The sequence below is a fragment of the Leucopleurus acutus genome (assembly GCF_964270905.1).
Source record: "Leucopleurus acutus genome assembly, chromosome: 2".
Classification (NCBI taxonomy): domain Eukaryota; kingdom Metazoa; phylum Chordata; class Mammalia; order Artiodactyla; family Delphinidae; genus Leucopleurus; species Leucopleurus acutus.
The window spans coordinates 174,309,726-174,325,242 of record NC_139143.1 but is presented as its reverse complement, the minus strand read 5'-3'; the positions used below and the strand labels follow the sequence as shown (position 1 = coordinate 174,325,242).

The 15,517-nt window shown below is 36.2% G+C and overlaps 1 protein-coding gene across 1 annotated transcript in view; it reads left to right on the top strand.

The window, feature by feature from the left end:
- The window catches only part of CLIC4 (chloride intracellular channel 4), an 83,805-nt gene extending 70,133 nt beyond the window's left edge, over positions 1–13,672 (top strand). The window contains exons 5-6 of the mRNA XM_082833703.1: positions 9,260–9,441; positions 10,140–13,672. Coding sequence (XP_082689829.1) covers positions 9,260–9,441; positions 10,140–10,304 — 347 coding nt within the window. The 3' untranslated portion in view covers positions 10,305–13,672. The remainder of the gene's footprint in view (positions 1–9,259; positions 9,442–10,139) is intronic.
- Positions 13,673–15,517: the final 1,845 nt, after the last annotated feature.

Genomic DNA, 15,517 nt, shown 5'->3' with positions numbered 1-15,517 from the left:
AATGGCTACGTGCTCTATAGCAATATGTAGTACCTACCTTATTCTCAGCTTCCCACGAAGATATAAAAGTCAAGTATAAATATCTTCAATCATCTGACTTGAAAAGTGTCTATTCTACATTTTCACCTAATTGCCTTTTGAACTTCATACATTTATGAAACTCAAAACTCTTATACTTAACTATTGGCCTTTCTCAGTCTGCTCCAGACATTGACCAAGTGTCCACCATATACTGAGGTAAAGTGCCATGAATTTAAGGGATAAGCAGAAGAAGAAGCACAAGACACAGACTTTACCTTCAAAGAACATATAGTACGGTTGGGGAGCAAGAACGATGCATTAATTTTAACAAGAATATGAAGAAAGAAGTTCATGACTTAGTAGACTATCATTTTAATATAAACCAGCCCTGAGTTTAAAAATTTACCAGCTTTAAAAATCTAATAGTAATAGAAAGTACCCATATCAAGGACTGAATACAACTAATACATTTTATGAAACCATTTTAAAAACTACAAGGTATTCAGTTATCAGATACTTTAAAATAACTTATATATATTCAAAAGTAAAAGAACAAGGTGAAAATTACAGCAAAGGACTGGACATTATAAAAAAGAATCAAATGGAAGTTCTAGAATTTAAAAATACAATATCTGAAATTATGAACTCAATAGATGAATTTAACAGAGTAGACAATGGTGAGAAAGTATTAGTGAACATGAAGATAGGTCAGAAGGAAATAGCTAATGGAAGCACAGAGAGATAAAAAGACAAATCCGGCAAAAAAAAACAAACCACAGAAAAGAGTGCAAGACATGTGGGGCACAATAAAAAAAGTTTGACGTGTGTATAACTGGAATCCCAGAATAAGAGGAGAAAGTGGAATTGAAGCTATAGCTAGATAATTGCCAAGAATTTTCCAAACTGATGAGAGATAACAAGCCATGGAGTCAAGCATTACAAAACCCAAGCAGGACAAATAAAACTATACCTGTATACATCATAGATTGCTGAGCACCAGAGGCAGAATCTTAAGAGTGGCAGAGAGAAAGAGAGCTCTTCAAGGTAAAAGCAATAAGACTGAGCACTGATTCTTAACAGAAACAGTGAATCCAGAAGACAGTGTTATGAGATCTTCAAAGAGTTAAAGGAAAACGAATTAGAATTCTGTAAGCCATGAAATGCCCTCCAAAAGCGAAAGCAAACACATCCAAATATTTTATTTTTGCCTCAAGATGTGACATTTATATTTACAGCCCTGGATCCGTATACTTGTTGACCAGTCAGCTTTCTCTTACTGCCTCTTCTGTGAGCCTCTAAAATTCACAGTTCAATTTATAATTTCAGGTAGTCGTAACAAGTCAAATTCCAAGATGTCAGATCTCCTTTCTTTGATTTTGAGAAAAGGCAAAGTCTCTTCTTTATTTCAGTATCTATAAGATAGGATAATATCTACCCATCCTATGTCCCATGGCTGCTCTGAGAATCAGTTCTCTTAACATATGTTCACCAAGTTTTTCAACTGAAAATTACTATAAGAATGTAATGATTAATATATTAGTTTTTTATTTATGAATTTTAAATGGTAAAAGCAAAATAGACATTTTCAAATAAACAAAAACTGAACATTCATCTCAGCAGACTCACACTAAACAAAATACTAAAAGTAGTTTTTCAGGCAGAAGGAAAATGATTTCAGATGAACACCCAGAGGTGCAGGAAGGAAGGGAAAGCAAAGAGTATAAATATAAAATATAAATGAATACTGTCTGTATAGAACAGTAGTGTCTTCTGGGATTTAAAATATATGTCCAGGGACTTCCCTGGTGGCACAGTGGTTAAGAATCTACCTGCCAGTGCAGGGGACACGGGTTCAATCCCTGGTCTGGGAAGATATCACATGCCACAGAGCAACTAAGCCCATGCGCCACAACTACTGAGCCTGCACTCTAGAGCCCACAAGCCTCAAGTACTGAGCCCGTGTAGGGCCCATGTGCTGCAACTGCTGAAGCCCGCGTGCCTAGAGCCCGTGCTCCGCAACAAGAGAAACCACCACAATGAGAAGCCTGAGCACCACAACGAAGAGTAGCCCCCGCTCACCGCAACTAGAGAAAGTCTGTGCACAGCAATGAAGACCCAATGCAGTCCAAAGAAAAAAAAAGTCAAATTAATACACAAAACAATAGTAGCATGTGAGACAGGAGGGAAATTAAATACAGTTAGAGTGTTCTAAGGTCCTTGCATTATCCTGGAAGTGGTAAAAGTTATAATTAAGCTTTAGTAAGTCAAGGAAACAAAGTCTAGCAAAAGAACGTGTGATACTATGATCCAGCAATCCCACTATTGGGCATATACCCAGAGAAAACCATAATTCAAAAAGACACATGCACCCCAATGTTCATTGCAGCACTATTTACAATAGTCAGGTCATGGAAGCAACCTAAATGCCCTTCGACAGATGAATGGATAAAGAAGATGTGGTACATACATAAAACGGAATATTACTTAGCCATAAAAAGGAACGAAATTGGGTCATTTGTTGAGATGTGGTTGGATCTAGAGACTGTCATACAGTGAATAAGTCAGAAAGAGAAAACAGATATTGTATATTAAGGCATATATGTGGAACCTAGAAAAATGGTACAGATGAACCGGTTTGCAGAGCAGAAATTGAGACACAGATGTAGAGAACAAATGTATGGACACCAAGGGGTGAAAGCTGCGGGGGTGTGGGGATAGTGGTGTGATGAACTGGGCGATTGGAATTGACATGTATACACTAATGTGTATAAAGTGATGACTAATAAGAACTTGCTGTATAAAAAAATAAATAAAATTCAAAAATTATATGAAAAAAAATGTATGATACACAAGTAGAGGGGGAAATGAATAATAATTTAAAAAAACCTTAATCCAAAAGAAGGCAAGAAAGAAGAAGAGAACACAGAATAGGAGGGCAAATAGAAAACAAACGTATGATGGCAGTTCTAAACCAAAGTTTGTAGTCATTACGTTAAATGTAAATGACTCAAATACTCCAAGTAGAAAACAGAGTTTCCTAACTGCATTAAAAATGTGTTGCTTATGTACAAGAAGGAATTCTTTCTCCCTCCCTCCCTCCCTCCCTCCCTCCTACATTTGAAATACACACCAATAGATAAATAGACAGACAGATAGGCTGACCGACCCAGGAAAGTTGAATGTAAAATGGTGTAAATACTAACCAAAAGAAAGTTGGCAAAACTATGCTGACATTGCACAAAGTAGACTTTGAGGAAAGAATCATTGCAAGAGATAGTGAAACATGTTTCAGACTGATTTAAAAAGATGAACCTACCAGGAAAATAAAATAATTCTAAATTTGTGTAACCAAATAACTACCCTCAAAATATATAAACCAGATTGACAGAGCTAAAAGAGAAATAAACTAATCCACAATCTCGGTGGGAGATTTTAACTTACTCCCTTAGTAACTTAGAATCTGCCAAAAAGAAAAATTCAGTGAGAATACAGAAGAATTGAATAATACAGTAAAAAAATTAATCTCATTGATATATAAATTTAATCTCATTGTGCCCCACAACTGCAGAATATACCCTTGTTTTTCAAATGCACATGGAACACAAAATTGACTGTAAAGCTGAGCCATAAAGCAAATCTGAAAAATTTTCCAAAAAATGGAAATTGAAATCATATAGAATATTTTCCCTGACCACAAAGAAAAGCTAGATATCAGTAACAAAAGTACAGCTGGAAAATTTCTACATGTTTGAAAATTAAGCAGTGCATTTCTCAATAACCCATAGGTTGAAGAATAACATGATGAAAATATAGCATGTCTAAATTTATATGCTACCACTAAAGCTGTGTTTAGAGGGAAATGTATAGCTCTAAATGCATATATTAGAAAAAAGAAGGGACTTCCCTGGTGGTCCAGTGGTTAAGACTCCGTGCTCCCAATGCAGGGGCCCTGGGTTCGACTCCTGGTCAGGGAACTAGATCCTGCATGCCACAGCTGAAAGATTCCGTGTGCTGCAACTAAAGATCCTGCCTGCTGCAACAAAGACCTGGTGCAGCCAAATGAATGAATGAATGAATGGCAAAAAGAAGAGCTAAAAATTGGCAACCTTAAAGTATCCACCTCAGGGGTTTAGTTAGATCAGCAAATCAAGAAGGTAGAAGGAATGAGATACTAAAAGTAGAATTTTATGAAAAGAAAACAAATGTGACAGGATTTGGAAAGCTAAAAGTTAGTTCTTCGAAAAGTCTAATAAGAAAATTGATAAATCCTTGACAAGAAAAATTAAGAAAAGTGAGAGAAGGCAGCAATAACCAATATTAGGAATAAAAGGGGATTACTACAGATCTTGCATTTAAATGACTTTTGGAGGATATTATGACAATGTTTATAAATTTTTTTAAAAAATTAATTTAATGTATTTTTATATTTGGCTGCGTTGGGTCTTTGTTGCTGCGCCTGGGCTTGCTTTAGTTGCGGTGAGCGGGGGTCACTCTTCATTGCAGTGTGTGGACTTCTCATTGAGGTGGCTTCTCTTGTTGCAGAGCACGGGCTTTAGGCATGTGGGCACAGTAGCTGTGGCTTGCGGGCTCTAGAGCCCAGGCTCAGTAGTTGTGGCGCACAGACTTAGTTGCTCCGTGGCATGTGGGATCTTCCCGGACCAGGGATCGAACCCATGTCCCCTGCATTGGCAGGCGGATTCTTAACCACTGTGCCACCAGGGAAGCCCTATGCTTATAAATTTGAAAACACTATTGCATAAATTTACAGAAAGTACAGTGTAAGAAAATTGTTGCAAGAACGGATTCAAGATGTGAATCAGCTTTTATCTATAATTAAAAACCATTTCACAAAGATGGCTTCACTCTTCTAAGCATTTGGGAAAGATGTAACATCAGTCTTGCATATACTCTTCCAGGAAACAGAAAAGAGGAAATACTTTCCAACTTGCTTTTTGAGGTCAAACCACACAAAAACATCAAAAGAAAGTAACTTTCAGGCCAGTCTCTCTGAAACATAGATGTAAAAGTCTAAAACAAAATATGCCAAATCCAGCAATATGAGAAAAGATAATGCGCATAACCAAGTTGAGTTTAATTCAAGAATGGAAGATTGTTTGGACATTCAAAAATCTATTCGAATTATCAGAATAATAGAATAAAAGAAAAATTATGTGGTCATTTCAATTGATGCGGAAAAAGTGCTTGATAAAATTTAATGCTTATGATTAAGATGTTTATTTTTTAAAAATTTGCGAAAAAGATACAGCAAGAAATTTCCTTAATCTGACAGAATCTACAGAAAAGTTACAGCAAGCATCGTAATAGGGGAGTAGTGAAAGATTTCCTCTTGAAATTGAGAACTGAAGAAGGATGCTTACTGTCAGCACTTCTATTTAGCATTGTACTGGAGGTCTTGGCCAGTATAATAGACAAGAAAAAGTAATGAAAGCTATGAGACTTATAAAAGAAGGGATAAATTTGTCATTATTCTTAATATAATTGTACATGTAGAAAATCTAAAATAATCTACTGATGAACCATAAGAATAAAAAAAGTGAATTAGCAGGGTGGTTGCATATGAAGCTATTATAAAAATCAATTGTATTTGTGCATGTTAGCAAGAAACAATAAGAAATGTGATAAAAATATTTATACAATAAAAAATGTCAAATATTTAGGAATAAATTTAGCAAAAATGGGCAAGGCCTCTACATAGAAAACAAAAGAAATTGAAATTTCTTTCATAAAATAAAAAGAAAAATTTAGAAGAAATAAATGATATTCATAGATTGGGAGACTCAAAATTATAAAGATGCCAGTTTTCAAGTTGGGGTTGTGTTGAATCTATAGATTATTCCAGAGTCCAACAGCATGTGCATGTGTGTGTGTAAATTAGCATGCTAATTGTACAGTTTATTAGGGAAATGTAAGGAGCCAAGAATAGCCAAGATGATCTTGAAGAAAGATGTGTTTGAAAACTTCCACTACCTGATATCAAGACTTGTTATAAAGGTACAATAGTTAAAACAGTGTGATATTAACAGAAGGGTAGGCACATAGAACAGTGGAACAGAATATAGAGTCAAGAAAATATCCCTGTCTCACACCATACACAGTCAGTTCTAAGTGGATTGTAGATATAAATATGAATGGTAAATAATATATCTCCTAGAAGATAATGGGGAATAGCTTCATAATTTGGGAGTAGGTAAGGTTTCTTAAGCTGAACACAAAGTACTGATCATAAAAGAAAAAAAATAAATTGGACTACATTAGGTTTAGTAACTTACGTTCATCAAAAGTCACCATTAAGCAAGTGAAAAGGGGGAAGGTATGCATAATACATATAACCACAAAGGATTTGCATCTGCATATATAAAAAGACTGCAAGTCAGTACAACAGACAGTCCAAAGGAAAAATGAGCAAACAGCACTTTACAAAAAGAGGATATCCAAAGAGTCAATAAATATGAAAATACGTTAAACCGAATTTGTCATACCCAAGAATGGTTAAAGTTAAAGAGACCAACAATACCAAATGTTGTTGAAGATGTGAAGTAGCTGGAACATCCATACACTGCTGCTTGCTGTGCTGAACTTGGAAAACTGATCACAGTTTCTACTAAACCTGAACACACACATACCCTATAACCTACATCTCCATTTAAAAAAATGGAAAAAAAATTTTATTGAGGTATCATTGGCATTTATTAGTTTCAGATGTACTACATGGTTTGATATTTGTATACTATGTGAAATGATGACCACAATAAATCTAGTTAACATCAATCACCACATGTAGATACAAATTTTTTTTCTTGTGATGAGAACTTTTAAGATTTACAACTCTTAGCAACTTTCAAATATGCAGTACAGTATTATTAACTGTAGTCGCCATGCTATACATTACATCATTGTCACTCCATCCATTTTGCCCACCCCCTGCCTGTGGCAACCACAAATCTGTTCTCTATATCTATGAGCTTGTTTGTTTGTCTGTCTTTTACGAGTCTACATATAAGTGAGATCATATGGTATTTGTCTTTCTCTGTTTGACTGACTTGACTTAGCATAATGCCCTCAAGTTTCATCTGTGTTGTTGCAAATGGTAAGATTTCATTCTTTTTTGTAGCTTAATAATATTCCATTGTATGCATGTGATATGTGTGTGTGTGTGTGTACACATTTTCTTTATCCATTCATTTGTCAGTGGGCACTTAGGTTGTTTCCATATTGGATAAATATCCAGAATTGATATTGCTGGATTACATGGTAGTGCTGTTTTTAATTTTTTGAGGAACCTCCATACTGTTCTCCACAGTGGCTGTACCAATTTACACTCTCATCAACAGTGCCTAAGGGTTCCCTTTTCTCCACATCCTCACCAACACTTGTTATTTCTTGTCTTTTTGATTACGACCATTCTAACAGGTATGAGATATCTCATCCACAACTCCATTTTTGATAGGAATATGAATAGATGCACACCAAGAGATTTGCACAAGAAGCCCCAACTGTAAACAACACAAATGTCATTAACAGTAGAATGGATACGTATTTATTCTATAATCATATCATGAAATGCCGAATAATGACAAAAATGTATTATCTGCCTCACACAACACCGTCAGTGATGTTCCTTAGGGTTCTGTCCTAGGCCCTCTGCTTCTCCTTCATTTCCATGGCTTCAGCGTTCATTTGTGCTTTCAGGACGTACAAATATATTGCCCCAGCCTAGTCTGTTCCAGACTAGAACTCAACTGTCTGTGGACATCGCTGCTCAGGTGTCTTACAGACATCTCAAAGTCAGCATCTACTGAACTCATCTCCACATTTCCTGAATCTGCTTCTCCTCTAGGAAGGTACATGTCTCAGCAATGGTACCAGTGTTCACCCTGGGAATCTTTTGTTGATGAGCTTCTCTATACTACTTTCATTCCCCAAAATATAAACTGAGAGTAGGAACCTTTTATGTTTTATTCAGTAGTGAATTTAACGATGCTTGGTACAAAACTTGGCATGTAGTAGGGCCTCCATTTGTATTTTGTTGAATACTTCTATCCTCCTTTTTCCATATTCAGTTTGGTTTCCAAGCTCGGTAGGTTTTTATCTCCTAAGTACTTATAAAATCCTTGTAATGCCTACAGCCCCTACCTAGCTAAGACTACCAACTGTTGTCTGGACTACTTAGAAGTGATCAAGGGATGAGTCAGTGGGAGCAGTTTGGAAGAAGAGGTATAAGGTTAGGACATTTATGTTGCTGGTGAAATATCTAGTATACAGCATGTAAAACTTTGCCTTTTTCTGTGATGGATCCAACTTTATTCAAAGTTATAACTAATATGGAGTGTCACCTCATGATTTTAACTTTCTTTTATGGCCAAGTACTGTACTCATCAGTGTGAACTCGTCTATTCTGGGAGTGGGAGGTGAAGGTGGGTTGAGAGGATAAAAGACAAAAAGGGATAAGGGAGGATCTGTCTTTTTAACGTTAGTTTCATATTCCTTTCTAATGATGTTCCCATCCCCTCTTTGCTAAGGGTCACTAACCTTGACTTTCTAGATATACAGGGTGGCTGCATCCTGCTTCTCTCTGAATTATAACATATAGTATCTTGATCTATTTTGCTAATGAGGCCTCCAATTCAGATTGTAAATTGAACTTTCTAATCTGACCTCTATTTTTCATGTTATTATAAGATAGTGCTATTTTTGGCTTCTTACGTATATTAAGGCAGTGCAAAAACTTCAGGCTTCTCTGCTTGGAGTGCTTGGATTGGAGTTTCTTAACACAGTTCATGGATATAAATCCAAATATTTTTACGGAAGCAGGACTTAAAATTGAGGGCAAGAATCTGTCTTGGCAAGATTTTCTTTCCTAGATTTGAAATAATAGGTTTGCCTTTTCTCACCCATTTTTTCCCCCAGTTTAAATATCAACTGTATTGGGCCATGATGTGCTTGTATATGGGGCATTTAGTTATTAACAAATTTTTATAGATACCACTATCTGAAATTATCATGCTTTTTAAAATATTTATCTATAATTTTATCTATAAATTTGTGTGTCTTATCTTTCTCCCCCAAGTAAATAAGCTCCATGAGAGCAGGAACCTTGTCTGTTTTGTCCTCCTGTGTCAGAGAAACATTTGACAAATAGTTATTGACTGAAGGAGTAATGCTTCTACTTGGGGCTTGGGTGGTTTTTCTTCTTAGAGTATTTCCATTTTTCTTTCAGCATTGGAGAGGGGTCTCTTGAAAACACTGCAGAAACTGGATGAATATCTGAATTCTCCCCTCCCCGATGAAATTGATGAGAATAGTATGGAGGACATTAAGTTTTCCACACGTAAATTTCTGGATGGCAATGAAATGACACTAGCTGATTGCAACCTGCTGCCCAAACTGCACATTGTCAAGGTAGGCCTGCAGGATGTGGGGCACTATTACACCTAGTATCTGTTTACTAAGGCAGCACTTCCTCTGTGTAAAACTTGGCTGATCTTCTGACACGCACTATTTAGCACCCCCCAAATAGTGTAACTTAATGTTGTTCGGGCAATAGTTGAAACACCCTAGGGGTGATTAAATGGAAAATTATGTCTTAAAATCAAGGCATATGAGAAATAGGATTTTTTTTTTCTGTGACTGCATAAAAATTCAAAGATGTAACAGGTAGCTTTGAAGTGGTGGCTACACTGACTTATAGCATCAAACTTTGTTCTCTGATCACCTGGCTTTTTCTTTTCAAGGCAGAAAATATTTATTGAGCATTTATTGTGTGAAGCACTATGCTGTATAGGATGGTTGTGCAGTAAAGATCAAGATCAAGAAAAACAGAGATCTAGTGTGTGTGTGTTTCAAGTATTTATCCAGTGATTATACTTGGCTGTTTCTCTGGATGGCCAAGGCAGGCATCTGCGATGACCATCACACTTCTGAATCTCTGGTGTAGCGTGCAGCCCTTATTTAAAAGTCTAGTTAGAATGAAGGTGACAGACTTCAGGTAGAAGCAGTTTTCAGAGATTCACAGAATTAATTTGCCCTGAAATCAGATATATGTCTGGTTTATAAGACATGGCATATAAATGTTAATTTTTGATCTCTTTGTATTTCAGGTGGTGGCCAAAAAGTATCGCAACTTTGATATTCCGAAAGGAATGACCGGCATCTGGAGATACTTAACTAACGCATATAGTAGGGATGAGTTCACCAATACCTGCCCCAGTGATAAGGAGGTTGAAATAGCATATAGTGATGTAGCCAAAAGACTTACCAAATAAAATAACACTTACGAGAGAGATGTCTTCACATCTTCCCCTAAGAACATGCTTTTCCTAACAGACTGCTCCTCTTCCTATAAAATAGAAACTTTATTTTGCACAAACATGCAGTTATTCCAGATTAGGATAGAGGATAGACAAGGTATAGTAGCTATCTTTAAATATATACTCCTAAGCAGTATTATTTGAAAATTCTTTTACCCTGCCTACCTCCCCTACCCCGTATCCTCCTAATTTGGAGACACTCCATAAAAACTTTTCACTTTAAAGGCAGTTTGCCATCTCTCTAGAGCCCTCACCACTGTCTCCATTCACTGCGTATAGATGGCAGAACTTTTGAGGTGCACTGTTTAACTGTTAAAATAGTAACCACAACCTCATCAGGCCCAAACTGGTGCATAATGCACGGTACAAGGAGTATTTATGTATTTTTGGAATTTTATAATATTTAGTAAGAGTATATGAAAGGATTGCTACTGTATCAAAATACTCTGTTTCAATTTAGTCTATCCTGGATGTGTACTAAAGGATGTTACCACCCGGGAAGGGAGCCTTCTCCAGAAAGTCACTACAGATTTTGCTGTGTTACTTTGTATGTGGATTTTTGCTTTTGCCTAAACGCATTTATCCTTCATATCAATCATAACATCTGACACTACGTAGAAGCTCAAAGTCTAGAGGGAGGAACAATATTTGCAAGATCTTCTTCAAGCCTTTTATGCATATAAGAGAAACCAATGGGCACATGATACTCTCTGTCTAAATATGTTACTGGTTATATGTATTTTGCCCAGTGCCATTCATTTGGAACATTATTACTTTCTTCCTTTATTTTAAAAATGCTCCTTTTTCTAGGTAGGCATCGGCCTTGCTGTTTGTAGATCGTTTGAGCAACACTACGTACACTGATATTTAGTTGATTTAGCTGTAGCAGTACAATGGTTAGTAATGTAAAAACTAACCTAAGGAATGTAGTGTGGGTTTGTCAAAATATCAAGTGGAATTTTGTTTCTAAAGCACATTTAATGTGGATAATCTAAAGAATGCATTATCCATCCTATATTAAAAACAAGATAAAACACATAGATTACCACTCCACCCCCATTTACTGTTAGACTTTGGGTAGAGGATGGTTCACTTCTTTTGGACTAAACTATAGTTGTGATGGTGACTACACATTGACTGCAGTTTTGCCTAATCTCAATCATTGCACTTCCTTCAATTAAATTTTCCTACAGCCACATTGAGGAGTAGCAGTCTTCATGTTTGTTTGTTTCTTAAATTGAAGTCCTAAACCAGGAATTGTGTTGTAACAAGGGAGGATGAACTTGGTGAAAATAAAACAAAAGTTTGCTATGTATTTATTCATTAAAAAAAAAAAAAGACTTTCTATGTACTACTCCAAAGATTGTGATTGTGACTATAATAATGTTTTGGTAATTTTTATACCTAACCTGTTTAAGAAATGCTATTTCTCATAGGCTGCTTTTGGAAATTTTAAGTATATTGCTTTAAAATGGCAGTGCTTTCTTCCCTATGATATGCTAACGTTTAGTAAGCACTGGCTTTATGGAAGCAGCTTGATTTTTTAATAAGCATTCTGCATTTTTTAAACCTATCAGTGACTAGCTTGGTATAGAAAGATAAGAAAAACTCCATATTGTGTCCATTTGGCTCAGGGAGATTTCTTTGCTTTACCTTTCTTAGAACTCCTTATTGCTGATCAAAAGTTTGGGTACCCACCTTTTTGTAATAAAATGTTGGATGATGATTTATTTTGTTCCAGGAAGAAGCATTATCAGGTTATATATTGAGAAATTCTATAGCAGTAGCTTCCGTGGGTGAATATGTCACCTCTGCACCAATACACAGACAGCCATCTTCACTTTTCACTTACTTTTACGATAGTGGTAACTTGGCATCAGGTGATATTGAATCTTGCCTCATAGCTTAAAGCATGGAAAAGATTCAAGAGAAGTGGGGGTGTCTATTTCAAGTGAACAGTGGACTAAGTGGTACAGAGTAGAAGGCTAATGAGGAAAGAGCTACAGTCCTCAACACGGATGAAAAAACACATTCTGAAACTCGGTTGTGAAGTGTTTTCCACTTTGGATATTTATTCTCTTCTTCTTCTCCTTTTAAAAAATTTATCCCCTGATTGTACTTGGCTGTCTCTCTGGATGTCCAAGGAAGGCAAGGTCTATCTGTTATAATTTTGATGAAGGCAGAATTATTTTTCTGTTGAAAGACAAATCTTATTACTTTATCAGGGAAATTAGATGAGGTTGAGATTGGCAAATGAACGAAAGCTACTAAGAAAGATGATCCTAGAATATGCTTTTTACCCCATCTTACATTTGTGGAAAGATCATAGCTTCATGTCTTGGGAGATTGGGGACATGAAAGTTTTCATGGCAGTTCATGTAGTATATGGGTTGACACAGTAGAAATCATCTGTTATTATTTCTACAACTACTGACTCATTTCCCCCTTCATTTAAACCCCTTTTGTTCCATTTAAACAAGATTAGACTCTGAATGGAAGATCTTACTAATTTCCAAGGGATTCTGAGAAATTTTTGTGTTCAACATTTGGAAAGCTGTCTGCTGTTTCAGTTGATGTAACTTCCTTTTTTAAAAAATGTAGATGCAGATTTTCTATACATTTCTGTTATTTTCTTTTACTAGGATTGTTGACTTTAGTGATAAAATTCATGTAAGATTTTATTTCTTGGTAACTTTGGTTTATACAACTACCTTTATTATTATTATTTTTTAATACAACTATCTTTAAATCCTTGAGCAATCTGTATACAATGAAGAGGTTTCTGACATTTATTCTTACACTCAGTTGATTGACTTTAGAATTTAGGCATATTTACTTCTGTTGTTTTGAGCCTCTCCAGAGTTGCATGTAGATAGCTTTTGTTTCTGTGCATTTAAAATATTCATTTAGAAAATATCTACATGGTAAAAATGAGAAGAAATAGAAATGTATTTTTTCATGAACATTTTGATACACATTTCATCAAGTTTATTGATTAACCAATTTCTTACACTGGTTATAATCAGTATTTGATTCAAAGAGAGGGAAGCATTCATTATTGTTATAATATATGGTTTTTTTTTTATTCCATCCTTTACAAATTACTAAGGCTGGGGCTGTCAAAATTATATTTTTATCATGGAAAAAAATTTCAAATCCCCCAAATCATAATGTTGAACAGAATTGGAGTATTTTCTTTAAATTAGTTGAAAAGGAAAATGAAAGCTTATAGAATGCTTGTATTTTCTTTTCTGTCTCTGGAACCAGTATATTGCTGGCAGCTATTGTATTAAAAAATAAAATATATTTTCACTATCATAAAAGGTTCTTTTTTACCCCCTCATGAAAATAAATAACAATTTGGGGTAAAAGTGTTTTATTTGAGACTACTTTTTTTTCATGAGTGGCGATTCAGCACATTTAGTAGATTAAAGGAGGAAAAGCATATGCTCATCTCAATAGGTGCATAAAATAATTTATAAAAACTTTCATGCTACCCATTCTTAGCGAAATAGGACCAGAGATTAACTTTTTTTAACCCAATAAAGACATCTGCCAAGAACCTACAGCAAATTTCATACATAAATATGAAACAGAAGCCCTCTCATTAAAGTCAGAAATAAAACAGGATTGCCTTCCGTCACAGCTATTCTTCAGCTATTTTCCATAGCTGCTTTATTAGAGGCATCCTACACCAATGCAGTAAAATCAGTAAAAAGAATAAGGAATGGAAAAGAATAGACCAAATGACTTCTTTGCAGATGATGCATATATAAAAAATTCAAAATAACCTACTATTAGAAATAATAAAATTCAGGGGCTTCCCTAGTGGCACAGTGGTTAAGAATCCGCCTGCCAATGCAGGGGACATGGGTTCGATCCCTGATCCGGGAAGATCCCACATGCCGCAGAGCAGCTAAGCCCGTGCGCCACGACTACTGAGCCTGTGCTCTAGAGCCCACAAGCCACAACTACTGAGCCCGCGTGCCACAACTACTGAAGCCCGTGTGCTCTAGGGCCTGTGTGCTGCAACTACTGAGGCCCGTGTGCCTAGAGCCCATGCTCTGCAACAAGAGAAGCCACTGCAATGAGAAGCCCGCGCACCGCAACGAAGAGTAGCCCTTGCTTGCCGCAGCTAGAGAAAGCCCGCATGCAGCAACGAAGACCCAGTGCAGCCAAAAAAAAAAAAATAAAATAAATAAAATTCAGATGCTTACTAGATAAAAGATTTAGGAACAAAAATCAATGTAATTTCTATATACTAATATTAACTACATTAAAAATAAACTAGGGCTTCCCTGGTGGCGCAGTAGTTAGGAACCTGCCCGCCAATGCAGGGGACACGGGTTCAAGCCCTGGTCCGGGGAGATCTCACATGTGCGGAGCAGCTGGGCCCGTGCGCCACGGCTACTGAGCCTGTGCTCTGGAGCCCGTGAGCCACAACTACTGAAGCCTGCATGGCTAGACCCCATGCTCTGCAACAAGAGAATCCACCGGCAATGAGAAGCCCATGCACCACAACGAAGAGTAGCCCCTGCTCGCTGCAACTAGAGAAAGCCCGTGCGCAGCAAGGAAGGCCAAACACAGCCAATAAATAAATCAATTAATTTATTTAAAAATAAATAAATAAACTAGTAACATTGGTTTCTTCTGGAAGAAAACTGGGTGACTGAGAAAAATGGATGGGAAATTGTCAGTGTATATTTTTTTGAGCTTTTAGAAATTTGTACCATAAATATATTACCTATTCTAAAAAATTAGAAGTGTTTTAAAAGATAATCTAATATACTTAGGATCAAGTCTAATAAAGAATGTGCAATTCCTTTATGGAGAAAAGTACAAAATATTATCAAAGGACCTAATAGAAACCTGCGCAGTGGACAGATGTACCATGTTCATGGATGGAGAATGTAAAAGTATAAGAATTTCAATTCTGTCTTAAGTAATTTATAAATGCAATATATTTTCCCACCAAAATCCCAAGAGGACTTTTTGGGAACACAGATAAATGGATTTAAAACATTCATATGGAAGAAGTGTGGCCCCCAAATAGCCAACATATATCTGGAGGGGGGAGGGAAAGAAAGGAAACTTACTTGACAAGATATAAAGTCTTAAAAGCTTATAGTAATTGCTGGGTAGGATATAGTAAGTCACACAAACACAGC